This window comes from Meleagris gallopavo, chromosome 2, assembly GCF_905368555.1.
Source record: "Meleagris gallopavo chromosome 2, MGAL_WU_HG_1.1, whole genome shotgun sequence".
NCBI lineage: Eukaryota > Metazoa > Chordata > Aves > Galliformes > Phasianidae > Meleagris > Meleagris gallopavo.
The window spans coordinates 31,018,289-31,036,511 of NC_139405.1; the positions used below are offsets into that span (position 1 = coordinate 31,018,289).

Genomic DNA, 18,223 nt, shown 5'->3' on the forward strand with positions numbered 1-18,223 from the left:
ATCAGTAACACAGTGTTAGCCCATAAAACAATTAAGTGCTCATGCAAACTTCCCAAAACTCTGCAGGTGGCTTTGCTTCTATATCACAGAAGAAGCAATTACTCTCACAGAACATTCAAAGATGTCCTTTTGATGATGCAGTTATCTAGTTTCTATAGTCAAGTGTCAGGAAAAAGCGTGAGCAAATTTCTTTTTTTGTTTTGTTCTTACTAGCTCAGTGCACATACTAACAGGCTCATACACTGACTCATATGGTATTCTCTAGCTCTAGTAGTGAGCACGATATGTAGTTGTTTACCTCAAGGTGCTGCTTTTATCACTTTTTGGCAGAGACAATAAATGATTCTGCTGCACAAGCAAGAATATACAAAAGCCTACAATGACTTAATCAGTGAGCACCAAGGAGAATAAGTGGAAAAATATTATCATTATACTTCCAGAAAGTAACAGGTAAAACATTCAAAACATAAGTTATTTAATTCCAAATTATATTTTAAATCTGTATTTTGCTTGGACTCGAGAACCTGGTGGGTTATATAAACACAATGTAAAAACCATAAATCCATTCAAGTGAATCCCAGCCTTCCTCCAAGCAAAACAGTGATCAGTTCCAGAAAAGCAGCACTGACACAAGATAGAGAACACGCCAGAGACAAGGCTTCTAGAGTCAAAGCCAATCTGGTGGAGCGTTCAACATCCTGAATGTATCTTGCATTTTGGAAGGAATTCAGATTAGTGACGCAATCATTGATAGCTACAACACGAGCACAGAATCAAACAATACTCAAATAGATAAAGGAATTAAAAAGAAACTAAGCCAAACCACAGGAAACTAGCCACTAAACAACGTCCAGTCCTCCTCATCTCTTTAGTGGGCAGTGTAGAAAGGGTTAGCTTGAAAAATACTAGGTTCAGAACCCTTCAAAAATTTGCCCAGGAAATCTTACCAAAAACCTCACTCCAGAAGAATGTTCTCTATTCTTGGAAATCTAAGCTGTTAAATTCCATCCTGGTTTATGAAAAAAATAGAATGCAATTAAACAGGGACAAGTGAGAGTTACTACTTCTAGCAAGAAATAATTAAATGCACTATTATGGGATGAAGAAAAAATCAGCCAGCCAGCAGTTCTGCAGAAGAGAGTCTTGTGAGTCATAATATAAATCTAACTCAGTTTCCTGCCTAGAAGTGCAAACATCTTAGTATGTATATGGACATGTAGAATGTACAGAGTGCAATTACTAAGGAATTATCTTCTATTCAATAACATTTGTGCCTGCTCTTTGGGTCAAGAAATGTGGACTGGTTTGAGAACGTCTTTTGGGAAGACAGAGTGATGTGTTTTTCTTGTTTGTTTTTTCTTTCAAAGCCCTACAGGAACATTTAAAGAATTGGAGATATTTGGTTTATGAAAACAAGTCATTGGAGGAAGACAATATCTGCCTTTTTCTTTTTTTTTTTTTCTATAGCAGCCTTTGCCATGTCTGCAAGGGACACAACAGATTTCAATCAGCAAAGATTATGCAGATGAAACCAGAAAAAAATTATCATTAATAATAGAGTTTATCAGAAGAAATTTTGTGAACAAACTGATAATGTCACCCATGTTGAAGAACTCTAAAAACAGGCTGATCTCCTTCTGAAGTACTAAATGTAATTGATCCTGACTTGAAGACGATCTCTTAGGATCATTTCCAGCATTAATTCTGCTGCAGCAAACAACTCACCCCCTTCTCACCCCTATTTAGAACCCAAGGACTACGTAGGCAGCCTCTTTCTATTTCTGTTTTCAGTGTTCTATTGAGATTGATTAATACTCTCCATCGAACTCAAGAGCAAGAAATGTGTTGTAATTGAGAGGCACAAGATTTGGTGGCATTAATTCCCAAATGTGTGAAAGCATCATCCAGTTCTGTCAGGCTTGCAGCAAGAAATACTAGTACAGACAACTCACTTTTGACAAGATCAAATGTCAGTCTGAAAAAAAAAAAATACCACTAATTCCCTCATAAAGAGAAAACACTACAAAATAACCTGTTACAGTGTAACAACGTAGGCAATGTCTTGGCAAGACTACATAGCTTTCATAGCTTCTAACTGAATGATTTAGAAAAAGACAATAACCAACTGAACTGGTGTGATACCAACCAGAGCCTAACTTGGCCAAGGGAAGAGAGGAAAATAAAATACCAAGAGATTAAAGTCTGTACTTTTTGTTGACAGAACTGGAACCAAGAATAAATTCCTCCCAGAGGTCAACTACAGGCAATCCTTGACAAAACAGACAGAAGCATTTTAGGCTGACACCTAGATGCATCATTTTTTAAGTTTGATAAAAATAATTATTCCCAACTACAGTCATGGATGATGCAGATTTAAAACATGTTTATGTACAAATGCTCAAAGCCTGTAACACTCATTCACACAGAGAAAACATTTCTCTTCAGTTATATCTTAAAGATGCCTACAGACAAAATGTATGATATACTGAAGAAGACAGTATGTCAACAAGCACCAACAACAGAAAGAGTTGACTATTCTATACCCAGAACTCTGAGAACTCAAAGTATGTCTTTGCCTCTTCCCCCCATCTGAGCAACTGAGAATACACTGTTCACCCTCTAGTCTTGAAGACTTCATAGAACCAGAGAATATCATGATTTGGAAGAGACCCACAAGGATAATCAAATCCAACTCCTGGCTTCAACAGGATGACCCAAAATTCAAACTATGTATCTGCCCTGGGGAGCCAGTGCCAGTGCCTGGCCACCACTCTCTGGTGAAGAGTCTCATCCTAAACCCCAATCTGACCTCCCCCAACACCCCCAATGCAGCTCCATGCCGTTCCCTCAGGCCCTGTCGCTGTTCACAGAGTAGAGCTCAGCGCTGCGCCTCTGCTCCCTGTGAGGAGCTGCAGCCGCCATCAGGCCTCCCCTCAGCTCCTCTGATCCGAGCTCAGCAAACTGAGGGATCTCAGCTGCTCCTTGTCCATCTTGCCCTCCATATCCTTCATCACCTTCATAGTTCTTTCTAATAGTTCTATCTTTCTGATATTGCGGTACCTAAAACTGTTTTTCAACGGCATTCAAGCATTTCCAGTGCACGGAGGCTCCAAACATTTTATTGAATATTTTTACCTATGTCACTGCACTGCAAACTATTTGCTAGGATTAACATTCAATAAATCAGTGAATGGCTCCGTTCCCCTTTAAACACAAATCCTCATTGCGCTGTCAGTCTGTAGGGATCACCCTATACATGGTGATTAAGACCGAAGAGCAAAGACTGCAAAGGGATTTTGGAAGAAGTCTAAGAAAACAGCATTTAAGAAATAAATAATTAAGATAAACACCTTCTTAGTCGCCTGACAGATAAGCAAGAAATTTTAACCTTCTTACATTAGAAAGATTAAGGATAGCTATGACTGAACACAACAGAAGTTAATGGAATTCTATGCAAATGTATAGCAAGTAATACAACAAAAAGGTTACATCAATAGTAAAGCTTTTTCATTTGCTTTTTCTTTTAGTATTTCTGGATTTTATGCAGTACAGTTATGTAAAGAACATTTAAGATACATTCATTCCTTAAAAAGCCTCAAATTTCAGCATAAAACACTAGGACTCCAAAGCTTCAGTGCATCTGGTATAAAATCCTGAAACCCAGACTTCTAAACTCCTAATATTTTTTACGGCTTTGGACCTGATTTCTCAGAAATGAGAAAAACTGTAGCAGTAGAAGTGCCTGAACCGTTAAAAATGAACAGAAATACATTGTGTTTCTTAAAAAACATTTAACAATCTTGGATGGATGGTCTAGCTCTCAGTCAAGGCAGAGTAATTCCAGTTACAAAAAGGCCTGAGCAGAACCAGCAGTCCTATGAGAAACTAAATAATCTTAACTGATAACTGGTGAAGGTACAAAAGCATCACCTTCTCTACTCTCTTGAGTATCTACAATTACAGACAGAAGACATTATTCTGAAACAGAGAAATCTAGTATAGAAATAATTACACAAAAGAATTACTTCGGGTTTTTTTTTTTTTTGTCTGGGATTTAAGCAAATCTGTGACACTACAGCAAGAAGTTCCCCAATATAATGGACGTAACCAAAATTAGTTGTCATTTTAGAGATTAAAATCCAGATTTGGGAGAAGAAATCAACTGGAACCTGTGCTTTCCAGTACAAAAGTAAACAGCGTATAAATTAAAAGGCATTTGCCAATTGCTGTTTTCAGATTTATATTCTAACATCCTATACTACAATACAACTACAGTCAAATAAACATTAAGAAAACACCTTTAAAAAAGTCTTACCTTTCGTGCATGCACATAATCTGTCTGTGCCCGAACAGTATATCACCGAGACAAACATATCTGGTTCCTCAGTGCCCTCTTTTTTAGGTGGCTCCACTTTGGCCAGAATTTCAAAGTTCGAAAGATCTAGTATTTTCACATATCCTCCCTGAGTAGTTATTACCAGGTGCCCAAGAGTAGAGATCTCAGATCTTCTCTCTCTCCCACTGCCATTTTTAGAAGTTAATTGTATTTCCTCTACAGGTTCTTCACAGTCATCCTCTCGATTATCCAATATATCTGGTGGGAGTAAAATCATTGAGGTAATTGTGTCTTGGGGGTCTTTGATATGCTGGATTTTTACCGGTTCCTCCTCTAAAGTAACTATTCTAGTGGCATAATTCATTTTATAAAGCACTAGGTATCCACCACTAACACTTCTCTGTTCAGGCTGAATTATTAAAGGAGTTGTTACATCTGCTGGTGGCTCATGTTGGATTACATCAATACTTGTGCCATTCACTACAGCAAGACTTGATTCTATTTCACCCTTCCTTCTATTACATAGTGCTGAGTTTAATTTATTTAAATTATTCAAGGCCTCTACTTGATTTATTGCACTCAGAGATTCGACAGGACAAGTCCGAAGTCCTACTAATAAATGAACTCCATCTGCACAAGGAGTGATTGAATCTACACACAGGTTCTCCTCCTCTGCAAACTTTGGCAGACGCAGGCACTGAACCAACGTCCCAGGCTTGGGAACCATGGAGCTCCACTTGTCCGAGTCCGGAGAAGTTAGGTTGGCTGCAGCATCTGCGAACTGCTGAATATAAGTCACAGGGGGATCCTGTAACAGCAACTGTTCTTGACTGTCCAGCTCCATTTCAATGATCTGTGGAACTGTGAAACCATCTTCATGTATACTTTTACTTATAAAGTTCACCTGTGAAAAAAGTTTTCCTCTTTCATCAGACTCCTTAATGCTGTATAGCAGCAATACAGGTAAAGTCCTCCTTACCAGAGGGGAATTCAGTTCTGAAATAGTGCAGGATTCATTGTCAGTTGATCCCTGTTCTGAGACACTCTCACCTCGAGTCCTGCTTAAGCCATCCAGTGACCGCTGAGAGTTACTGCTAACAGGAGAGGTAGCAGGTGATTTGTATGTTAATAGACCTCCAGCTAATAAACAAGGAAAGGGAATGTTGTGTTGTTCGACATGTTTTTCCTTCATCTTTTCACTCTTACAGTTGGCCAAACAGGGGTTTGCCCCAAGTTCTTCTAGATCCTTAACTGTGTCTTCTAGAACATTTGCAACAATTTCCCACTGAAGTTTCTCAGGCTGCTGGAGAATGCTGAGAGCTGTAATATCAAGGTTGACTTCCATCGTTTCTTTTTGTGATGTATGCCCTTTAAAACAGAAATTTTTAACATATGTTCAAAAAAGAAAAAAAGGTATTGTAGTATTACATATATTACACACCCTCATAATTAAAAGAGAGAAAGTTACTGCTCCAGACTCAGTATGTTACAATGTTCTGTTTGTTCAAGACTTAAAAGTCATGAAACGATAGAAAAGGCCGAGAAACATTCCCTCAATATGGGCTCTTGTGTGTAAGCACGTTCTATTTTTCCTCCCCTGTTGCTCTCGATTCAGGAGAGCAAACCGATTATGAAAAGCAAGCACGTAAATCTTCCCTCTCATAAAAATTTCTGATTAGACCTCTAAGAAAATAACACAGAAACACTATGCATAGCACTGTTCTGCTTACATCTGACACCTTTGTTCAGAAAGACAAAAAAGCTAATTTTTATCAGACCATATGCAGAAGTAAATTAGATACAGGAATTCTCTCTAGCAATCCCCTGAATTTAAAGGGCTTTTGACAACTGTCATTTGTTCTTTTTCTCAGTAAGTTTCTTTAACAATTTTTCTTTTTCTCCTATATGTACTCTTTCCACCACATGAATGACAACTATTGCCACTGCTTTCTAGGTCAATTTTTTACCTGTTTTGGACAGGGTTTAAGAGCCTTAGAACAACGGTTTCCTTCCTGACCTCTACATAATACATGGATCAAATATAACCTACCTGTTACAGATTCTGATCTGGAATGCTCTTCACTGTCCGAATCATCCAGTAGGTCATCACTGAAAAAACAAAACCAACCATATGTATAAATGTCACCATGTACACTACTTGCATTCCTATTATTCAATAAATCAAATTAGTTTAAAAAAGTATCACATCTTTGCTATTACCCTGTATTTTTTTAGTCATCATCTGTATCTATTGATGAATTAGTAACGGACACTATCATAATGACTTTGTCAACAGACATTGAGCCAGTAGAGCAAACTGTGCTTTTAACTAGTCTCATTCTGCTATTGTATTCTCAACAATTCAGACATAAATTAAATGAAAATGAAAACCAGTTCTCAGAAATCTTTAGGAAGGGAAAACTTCCTAAAAACTGATGACATCCTCTGTAAAGTTCTTCAAAACAGTCTCTGAAAGGTGGAGCTGTCAGACTGGTTTTCAATTCTACTAACACAATCTTGCAACTAACACAGAAACTGTCACAATTCAGGATAGTCCTGTTCCAGTCATGTGTAATGTCTTCCTCTCACAGCACCGCAGCTACCAACATCATCCTCCCATGGTTCAAAATAACTGAGTAAGTTCTGAAGTTTTCCAAAGAAGAATAAGCACAAAAGACATAAACAAAAACACTACCTTCAGGAAATAGGATACAATCATCATGTTGCTTTTAAAAATACTACCAGATGAGTCGTGTTTTCATAAAGACAGATTCTGTTCAAGATCATTCTTCATGAGAAACGGGTTGTTTAATAGTTCTAACTATATACAAAGGTTTACACATTTGGCTTTTCTAATAGGAGAAACGATTTCCTATTACAGGACCTTTAAATACAGAAAGAACAGTAGTGTCTTCGTACCTTTGGATTTAATAACTCACAGTACCAAGTTAGATTCCCACATTTAAACAAATTGGACACCTTCTCCTCTGCCCAAGGTAAAAGTCTTTTCTTTTGACTCAACCTTTATTTCACCAGACGAGAGCAACAATTCAATTGTTTATCATCCACTCTCCTCTTGGGTGGGAAATGGATAGCAAACTTCATATACATTAAGTAGAACAGAAGACACTTAGACTTGAGCAGCACCACTATATTATTTTGTGTGAGTTTTAATGAGAAAGGAGTTTCTAGTAACATACTGTAAGCAGTGTAAATGAAGGAGTACTACTTATCCTCGCATGGCACTTTCTAAGCATCAGCATATTCTCTAACTTATTTAAAAGTTAGTCACAAATGAGAACAACTCTACCACAGCCACAAGACTTATTTTATAACTGACATAAACAAAAATTAAGTAGGTGCAATCAGAGAAAAAACACCTTCTAGAAACCTATAAATAATCTTCATTTCCAACCTGAAACACATAATCCATAATTAAAATGAAAAGGCATTTCCAAACTTGTATTCCTTGCTTTTTTTCAGCTTCGGAACACCAGCATAGAACAGCAATGGGATTAGGTATTTCTTTGTTAGTGAAGAATAAAAAAACTGAAACAACAGGACTAAAATCGAACTGACTTTCATTTCATTTTCATTTTATATATATATATTTATATATATTTAAGCAATGAATTGAGTAGACATAGTCATTTACAAAAAACTATCTCCATGAAAACACTTACTGATCTTATGTTTCAAAAAACATGAACCTAACAAAATGACATTTACTGCCACTATCACAATGGCCTTTCTTATTTCTGATTCTGTAGATTGACATACCTGTCTCCTTCTAATTTTGGTATATCTGAGCAGCTAGATGAGTCTTCTAGCCACGCTAGCGTTGGTCTCCTTGAGTCAACCCCTGAGCTCTGTTCTCCCGATAACATAAGTTGTTGCACAATAGCTGGATCATATGCATTGATCTCAAATTTCAAGTGGACCTGAGAAATAAGAAAAAGCAGAAGAGACCTTAACTTATATCAAGATGATTTAAGCATCTAAATCACAAGTAACTAGTTAATAATTCTTTATATTTTATACCTTCATAAGTTTGGAAACATCCCATATGCAGATCTTTCCTCGCTTTGTTGCAGCAGCTAGAAAATGAGGGCAACTTCCAGATCCAAAGCAGGCTATTCTGTCAGTGCCATCTGTGCAGGGAAATTGTGCTGGACTTGTTGCCAGTGTGACTGAAAGAGGTACATTCTGAGTGTGCTCACCCTTGACAAACGGGCAGTTTGGGGAATGTCTCTCATGTTCAGACCTTTTCACATTAAAAACAGACATATCAAAAATGATTTCACACATCGTATACAAACTCACATCATGAAGTGAAGTTGAAAGTGAATCATTTCTGAAACTGAACGCTACTGCAGTTGGCTATACAAGATCATTCAGAAGTTACTGAAACAGCTTTCCCTACAATTTCTCTATAGTAGACTTGATTAAATTATTTAATGGATAGTCAAATTCAAACTGAGGAAGCTGTCCATAATTTAAAAGAATCTATCCATTTTATTGAAAATAATAATAATAATAATAATAATCTACAGGCAGTAGCCCATTATGACATCATGAAGAAAAAAGGCATACTTTAGATTACTGTTAAGATTATTATAAGTAGCTTTAATAAGAAGTAACAGTGTTCTATCTTTAGTTTTAAATCCACAAAGAAATTGAAACTGAATGACACATTGACCTAGAAGCATAAAAAAACAGCAAGCATCTAAACTTGATAGAAGCAGAGAAATGGCAAAGAACAATTACACTACTGCAAAATGTCTGGAAACGAATTAGGAAAAGGAGATGAGGAACTGTGAAAGATAAGGCTAAAAAGAAAAGGCAAGCCAGAAATTTGTTTTGTTCAAATAATGATCATAAATTAACAGCCAAGACAATAATTATACTAATGACCCTTTGAAAACCAAAATACAGTTCTGCATTTCTGTCACTATGCACAATTTTGACTGACTCATGAAAGTAGTAAGGGCTCTTGCAATTTGACATAAAAGGCAAATACATACTACATGGCCTCCACAGTTCAAGAACTTATGTTCATATCACAATCATACAGAAGACTGAGTTCAGAATCCTACAAAGAAATTTTGGCTATCATCTTGGTCACAAAATAACTAAAAAGAAACAGCAAAACCAGATTTAAGAAATAAAATCAGCTACAATTTCTTGCTTTTACTATTACAATGAAATTTGACAAAGTACAAAGAATTATTCTGTAATTTGTCCCATGGAATCATTCTGGAAATCCACTCTCATCAGTGACTATTCCTAAACTCACCAGAAATCCTATCAAGGTACATGGATTTTAGCCTCTGAAAGTTTCTGATCTCTTCAGCACAGACCTAAATCTATTCAAAATACCATTAAACTTACCAAGGTTCATCTGTAGGCTCCCAGCATACCAAACATACACTACAGGTAAAGCACATGGCTCTGTCATCTCCTGATGAAGCAGGCTATAAATATAAAAAGAAACAACCAAAATTCATGTAGCTATACAACATGAAACATTAATTAGGTGATTAAGTAACTCTCCTTCTAGTGGCATAGGAAAGCACCACATCAAATGCCCAATCAAAAGCCCAACATACTTTAAAGGGGCATATTTCCCATTAGGTACCAACCATGGTACCTCACGTTTCTATAGAAGAGATCTAGAATCAATGCCTGTACAAACTACTGGATAAAAATCACACAGAAATAGAACTCAAGTGAACAGCATCATTACTAAGACTTTTATTTCTATGGAAAAAAGCTCACAAAGTTTTTAAAAAAAAAAAAAAATCAGAATCTCAGCAGAATTTAGCTGCATGCTTGTAAAATCCCGATGTCAAATGACACAGACTGCCTAACCATCACTATGTAAATCCATGCCATAAACAATTATTTTATAGTAAAAATGATTTCAAAGAATGAAAAATTGAAATAGGAAAGAGTAGTGCACTACAATGTTGAGTTTGTATCTACTTACTACTCAATAATTTAGTAATGTGATCTAGGACTGCTGTGCGTTACTCACTCTATAGTTTCTTTAAATCACACTAGGAAGGTGTAGTTAAAAAAACTCTGATATCAAGTTTGTTTGTTTGTTTGTTTTTTAGCTTTACTTGTATATACTTGTATTGTAAAGACTAATGATATTTACACAATAATCTAGTGAGGAGGAAAAAAAATGCTAACTCTTTAACTGCTAAGTTACTTATTTTTATTTAAGAGAAATTTATTTGGTACTTACAATTACCTTATAATCTTATAATCAGGCTTTAGTTTAGAACAATGTTTTTAGTGATCTGTACAAAAAAGAAGCAACCTCAAGGTGTGGAAAAAAGAAAGGAATTAAAAAAAAAAAAACCACAAAAAGAGTTGAATGACTTTTTTTTCATTAGACTTTCTGCATCGTTACAGGAATTGATTAAAAGGAAAAAACCAAAAGGCATTTTTCCAAACCCTCACCTAGGAGACAAATACTAAAAACAATAAAACCTTTTACCTGGTGGTAGAATCCAGCTTGAGCCATAGGATCTGGTTGTGCCCACCTATAACCCACATGAGGCCATGAAGTGAATGTCTCCCTTCTGTTAGCTTCACTATACATCAAAGACCTAGAAGGGCAAAAATTCTACATTATCCAAAACTAGAATCACCTAGAATTGTTAAAAACAAACAAAAAAAACCCCACAAACCAAAAAGTAAAATCATTATGACATATTTTTCAATAGTTTAGATACTGCTAGAAATAACAGATTGCTACCTATAACTTATATTTAACATTATTGATAAAGGTCACAGAAACATTACGAAGTTCTGATACTTGAAGGTCTAAAGTGTGTCAGCAAAAGAACATAAGCAGTGCTTAACAACTTACAGGCCTTGAAAGCAAAATCAATTAAGTAAGCTCCCTTGTAGCCTATTTGGTCTAACTGCAGCAAAGCATCATCTTATCCAGAGCTCCTCTGCATTTAGGGTCGAGAACCTAGACTAATAGAACTGTTGAAGGGGTTTCTTTTACAACTACTGCAGAAATTTTGGGTTACTAACTGAACATATATGAATACACATGTTTAAAAATATCCCAGAGGGATATTTTAAGCTTATCTGAGAATATGGTGTGAACCCCTTGACATGTTACTCGCTGCATGCTGTAATACTTGAGAATTATAAACTACTAAACCACAAAATCTGAAGTTTTCCATAAATGCAACATGTACAAGGAAAATACACATCTCTTTTTGCCACCTTCCTTGCTTAATTTCAACGTAATTCTCTAGTTTGAAATACAGAACAGCTATCATCATTTCTTTTTCGTCAGCAAATGTATTCCAGTATCATCCCACATTTCACCACCCTGCACAGAAAGGTGCATATAGCTGGAAGAATTAGTACTGCTCAATAGGAAAGTGCCTCACATCTTGTTTCTTCCCCCCAGCATCAGAAGTTTTTGCTGTCTTTAGAGAGAATGGACATATTAAACATTTCCTACGAAGGAAGTAAACTATTCTTGCAACACATATATAAGGGCTGCCTTAACTTGATATTTTACCATCTTAAGAGATTGTTATCAGGGAGCTCTAATCAAAAATACAATGTGGCAAGTTAGAGTCAGATATGGAGGTTTGAGGAGTGGAAATAGGAGATTCAATCACTGAAAGAAATGTTAACATAGTTTCAAAATACTATTCATATAGAAACTTTCAAGAAGACACTCGTTTATAAACTTTGAAGATTCGTCAACATTTTAACAAGTCTTGGCTTATGAAGGTTAAAACAATAGGTTACTCACTTACTTACACATCATCACTTAGATCAGAAAGAGATGAAGCAACAGTCTATGAGGTAAATGTTCTCTGATTCCAAACACATAGCAGCAGACTATAGAGTTCAGAAGTAGCATTTATACTCAAAGGTAACAACTTCCTAAACTTTATCCTCTAAAAGACAAAGCATGGGCATAACTCCTTCCTGCATGAAGGAAAAGGAATTGATTTCATGATGTAGCATAGTGGGTATGCTCTAACTCTGGTAGACAAATTTGTTCACTCTGTGTTCAAAAGAGGCTTACAGAAGCTCTTAAAGCTACGCGGCTTCTGAACATCTTAACATTGCTGTCTCAGTAAAGTTTATACTAAATACTAGATTGAGTAGAATTGATAACTCAAATAATGAGTCATGAGCACTTTATTGTCCAGACACAGCAATAATCAAACGTTACAAAAAGTAAAACATGGGTGAACACACACTAACGTGTTACAATACCACCTACAGAACTACATTGAGGGCTGCAACCGTTATCTCTCTGAAAGCAAAGCAACTTCATCCAACTAGAACTAAGGCAACATTGCAAATAGAACGCTCTTTTGGCAACCATAAAGCTTTCCCTAAGTTTACCAATAGGTACAGTACATTGTACCTGAAACAATTTAATAGCAAGAAGGTACGGAACAGGATGTTAATTCGATGTTTTTTCCTTCAGCAAAGAAATTAAGATTATTTAGGAGCTTATTCTAATCCAACTGAAGGGTCAAATTCATCACTGATTTTATCTTAATGTACCTGTCCACAGATCGACCAGGTCCCACACCAAGTTCTGGTCGCGCGCTGGGTAAGAGGTAAGATAACCTATCCATCACAGAGGATGCTACAGGTAAGGCAGCAATATTTTGATTTATCTTCTTGAGTTCATTTACAATGGCGCTGGCGACAGACTTCAAAACATGATGAGGAAGGTGGAACGTAACCGTTGCCCACTAAATGGAGAGAAAAAGTGCCTAGGTAAATATATTTTAAGATCCTGACTGCTGAACAACAAATAGCTCACAAAGATTTCAGACGCAAAAGAAAATGCATCTGTTGCAATCTTTCTTGATTTCAATCAATTTAAGAAGTAATATAGGAATGGACACAAAAACAATACAGACACAATGCAAGGAAATACAATATCTTCAAAATTTTAATCTCAGTGCCTTGTTAGTTTCTTGCTTAACAAGTCAAACTTCACCCTGAGGAACTAAGGAACACATAACAGATTTCGTCCTCTTCAAATGAAAACCAGCACACTAAGTTAAGCATTTTGCATGCTTCAATAACAATAGCTAAGCAAATTAAAGTTAAGAATCCATGTTAGACAGTACAGAAACAAATTCTTACCTTTGCAACTTTATGATTTGCTGCTGTTTCATGTGAGGTATTTTTTAAACCATCCTTCAGTTGTGTGATGAATAAGTCGTATCCCTCTGTGCTGGAAACATCTACTTTTTCTATGCAAGCAGATAACAGCTGCTGAGCCTAAAATGCAGATGTGCAAGACAGTTAGCATCCAACTGAAGAGCTACGGAAAAGAATTACAACTGTTTCATCGTTCTGGGAAATGCATACTGGCATACCTAGTTTATCTTATGCTATATCAGCACAACTCCTACAGAAGACACAGAGTTGAGCAAGTAGTTCCAAATTTTATTCTGCAGTCCAACCAATGGAAAAATCTCCGCAGTAATGTTAGTAATTATTACAAGTTCCCTCAGGTACAATATTAACAAACATTAAACGTCAGTCATACAGTTAACACAGGACATATTAAAGCCAAGCAAAACAGATGACATCTATTGCCTAGAGAAATTTTAAACTCAGAAATAGAGCACCTAGAAAAAGAACATTCTAGCCATCTATTTATACAGTTTTATTCTTCCATTCCCATCTGTTTCTAGTTTGCACCACATCATATCACAGGTAAGAATCAAAGGCATACCTTGTGCACCAAGCACAAAGCATTCCATACCTGTTGTTAAGTAGGCTACATCTGAACAATGTTCCATTAAATATTTCAAGTTACAAGCAAAAGGAAATACTTCCAAAAGGCAACTGCCAGCCTTGACTTTAAACGGCCAGGAATTACTCCAAACAGAATGGTCAAATGGCCACCTGGTTACATGCTTGGGGAGCTCAGGGGAGACAAGAAGCCAAATCAGTCCCTTAGCTAAGGCTGTATTTGCTACTCAGGTTTCCATAAAGCATTATGCACAACTCACATTTCAAAAATCTCTCACAGACAATACAAGATCAACAGACACACTGTTCATAATTTTACAGAGCTGTAGGAGGAAGCAAAACCAGCATAAAGACAGTAAAACAACTTGTCAGTGCTGTCTGTACACACATTGCTGGCAGACTAACCATACAAAACAAGTACTTGAGAGCAAAGATTTGCAGAGAAGTTCTAGAGACTAATAAAAAAGTCTTCTTGAATAAAAGCTCTTCATCTTCCTGTGATGAAAGAATTGGACTGATACATTTCTATGATGTCTGTTTCAGTATCTGCTAAAACTTTCTGAGGTCTGGGTAACTCCTGTTTAAAACTGAAAATAAGATCTAAATATTGCTAATGATATTCCTCCCATCTCACTGATCTGGCCCTTGACTCCTCCAGTCTGATCCTAACAATTGTCTTTGGATCCAGTGGAATATTTAGCTAAAAAAACTGACACGATCTCATAGTTTGTATTTGTATTAAACCACCTGAGAATGCAAACCAATGACAGCAAAACTGTCATTGGCCTGGAAATGTTAACCTGTCAGCCCCTTCCTGGTCAGCCACACACCTCAAGGACTTCAAAGCTACCCACAAATGGTCTAAAACTGACACCAGGGTCACAAAGCCCAGAAAACCAGAAACCTGAAAAGCTCTCTGCAAAGACATCTGTGAAGCAACAGTTTATTGCTATTACACCTGCTTAAGAAAAGCAATTCAAAAAACCACCAGTAAACCACACAACCTACATTCACATAAATATCTGAAATCACTGTTCAGGATAAGTTTTTGTAGGCGATGTATTATTTAAAGCAAATTTATTTCCTCTATAAGCTGGGAAGTCCAATTTTCTCAAAGTGCTTTAAAGCTCTGGAATCTGGATTCAGCAGTCCAGTCTTCTTATTGCTTTTTTAATGTATGCGCTGCCCTAAATACTAGCATTGGCAGATGTTCTATATTCTTCCCAAACAAATCATTAATTTCACTTGTAATTGAAATTGTTGCGCAGATTTACCTCCCTTTTGTATTACTTCATGGTCACTACCACACACTGGTGAAAACTACTGTCTTCACCAAGAGCATATCTCATAGCAGGGTGTAGGGGAACTGCCTGAACACAGCCTGAACCTCTGACTGAGCACGTGGGGAAAGGACTCAGTCAGTCCTGGGACCACAGGTGAAGGCAATTCAGCTGTATGACCAGAAGGGGTAAGAGCCTGGCTGCACCTCTCTTAGACCTCATTTAAGGGCTGATTGCCACTGTGGAAGGACCTCTTTCTGGAAATCCCTCCCTGGTGGAGCTTTCTCCTTTAAACCTGGAATCTTCTGATATAGGTAAGCAATCTTTTTCCCTTCCTTTATAGCACCTTTTTATTGTGCCAATCCTCCCATCATATTGATCTGCTTAACTGCTACACAGATAAATTAGGAAAATACTGATGTACCTGCTATCTCAACTAAGAGATGCTATGCTTGCTGAAGGCAAACCAATACAATAAAACCCTGAGCGTTAGACCCCAAGCAAAAAGGTACATGTTTTCACCCCTTAAAGTGATAAGTTCTTGGTTATATTGTCTCTCTTTTCCCTAAGGCTTTCAGTAGAAAACAAACAAACAAACAAACAAAACCACACAAGGATGCCCAGCAGCACCAACTTTCAGAAGATTCCGTGCACAAGCACTGACAAAGCTCTGGAAACATGTCCTTTTTTCTGGTCACTGATGCTCCAAAATGTGATGTGCTCCTGATGAAGGAAGCTATCGTTTGTTTGAGATACAAGTAATTACAGTAAGTTAGTGCTATATAATGGCTAGTAACTAAGAAACTTTTTCATTACATGCGGTTAACATCACACTAGAAATAAGGGGATAAACACCTGGTTTCAGTATTTCTGACAGTTATTTATATAAGCATTTTCCTGTACCTTACCTCTGTAACAGGCAATTCAAGCTGAACCACATCATCTTGTTTTGAAACAGGTGTTTGCAGAGCTGTGTCTAACAATAAGATGCCGTTGAGATCTTTTCTACATCCTACTGCATAATCGTCCACAAAGATCACCTTGTCCACAGCAGAAATATACTGACACTTCACCCGTCCACCTGGTTTAGCTATAAAGGGAAAGACAAAAAAGATTATATTAGAAAACAGCTTTTGTTTTAAAAAAGATATTTGTTCTTGAAAGTAACATAAGACTTCAGTAAAATCTATTCTCTGAGATGATCAAGAAGTAGCTTATTAGCTACAACAATTTTCATCAAATCTGTTCTATTTTGTACTTAAAAAAATAAACAAAAAATCCATTTTAAGAGCTGTAATGGAAGCCATCATTCATGTCTTAATCCTACAGAAGGCCTAAGCCAGTGCTTTCAAGTCTAAGACATCTGATGCACATGATGTTAGCTGAGAAGCAATAATAAGAATTAAAATATACCAGCATGAGAAGTAGGACACAACTGTTGAACTATCATTAAGACCAATTAGTACTACTTCATTAAGTAAAAAAATACTCACACCTCTGAGAACTAAGCACAGCAAATGATATGAGCCAATGCCGTTCCAGCCCATGCCTTCCAGCACTGCCACCACCCACCAGATCAGTCCCTCAGCACTCCAGCTGGACTGAACAGGAGCATGGGTGAGGAGAAGGAACTCTGGAGTACTTACATGCTGCCTGCATCTGTACATTGTCAGAGGTAAGAGAGAGGTTCCTTGAGATGCTAAGGTAGCTTACTTCCATTCTGCACTGCCCACACCATGCCAGTAGCAGGTCAGAGAGGTTTGCTGGAGTGGCAAAAGTGTCTGCAGATCAGTAAGCACAGACTGTGGCAATGGGCGTTATCCCAAGAAACATTTAAATACTCAACATTATTATGTGTGCAAGGCTGGACAGATTCTAAAACTAAATCCATATAATATCTATGCAGTGTGCTTTAAGCCATAAAAATGTAAGCTTCTGCTACATAAGCAGACTTTAAGCATGCTGAAGTATAAGGACAGGTCATGCCAAGGGCAAGTTGAAACCATTCCATGGTCAACACAGATCTGTTTTTGCTGCACAGAAACAGGGGTTTCCTTGAATTCTGCATTAATCAAGTCTCGTCCCTGTTCTCCTCTTTCTTCAGATGCTATGTGCTGTTTCTAATTACAAAGAATTAAAAACTGTCATCGAGGTAGCTAGCACGGAGATAAAGACAGCTACGTAATTCCCAAATTCTCATCTTCGCAGTTTAATGTAGACAAAAGCAAATTAAAACTTCTCAAAACAGAGGACGTATCAATCTGACCACACTGCATCCTCTCTCAGAAACTCAGTTCAAGAATAGTTGTCAGCTGCCCTTCTCATCAAATCTTTTGAAACAATGACTCATATACTCTCATTCCAGTACATAAACCTTGGTCTGCACGAAGTATACCACAACTGTAACTATCACTGTACAAGCCACAAACAGTTCAAGAGCAACAAAATCACTTCATAGCTGAGAAGCCCTTGGTTCTATCTCAACCAAAAAGGGCCCTCTGAACAGCACTTCAACCAGTTTCACACTGTGTTTTTGCCAACAGGCTGGGCTTCCTCACACAGGAATTTCTGCAGCAACACAACTGCAGGCAAGGAAGTAAGCCATCCCATAGAAAAAAAAAATAATGATTTTTACAAAAAGGTGTTTATTTTTTAACTTCTTTACAAACATAAGTGGTAACAATGTACTGGAAAGTATTATGTAAATAAAACGAAAAGCATCTGATGTGCTAAACTAGAAGTCACAGTAGATTAACACAGACTTTGCAATCACTTCAGTGTGATCCAAGTGATGGATTCAGACACCATAGGACCCCTTTTTTACCCT

At 37.0% G+C, this 18,223-nt stretch overlaps 1 protein-coding gene across 5 annotated transcripts in view; it reads right to left on the reverse strand.

The window, feature by feature from the left end:
* BIRC6 (baculoviral IAP repeat containing 6) overlaps nt 1-18,223 on the reverse strand; it is a 169,334-nt gene that overhangs the window by 137,860 nt on the left and 13,251 nt on the right. For all 5 annotated transcript variants that reach the window (XM_085219529.1, XM_085219526.1, XM_085219527.1 and 2 more), the window contains exons 2-10: nt 16,305-16,486; nt 13,499-13,636; nt 12,905-13,098; nt 10,845-10,956; nt 9,728-9,810; nt 8,378-8,600; nt 8,117-8,277; nt 6,387-6,445; nt 4,316-5,704 (exon numbers count right to left, since the gene is read on the reverse strand). In XM_085219529.1, the coding sequence (XP_085075655.1) occupies nt 4,316-5,704; nt 6,387-6,445; nt 8,117-8,277; nt 8,378-8,600; nt 9,728-9,810; nt 10,845-10,956; nt 12,905-13,098; nt 13,499-13,636; nt 16,305-16,486 (2,541 nt within the window). The remainder of the gene's footprint in view (nt 1-4,315; nt 5,705-6,386; nt 6,446-8,116; nt 8,278-8,377; nt 8,601-9,727; nt 9,811-10,844; nt 10,957-12,904; nt 13,099-13,498; nt 13,637-16,304; nt 16,487-18,223) is intronic.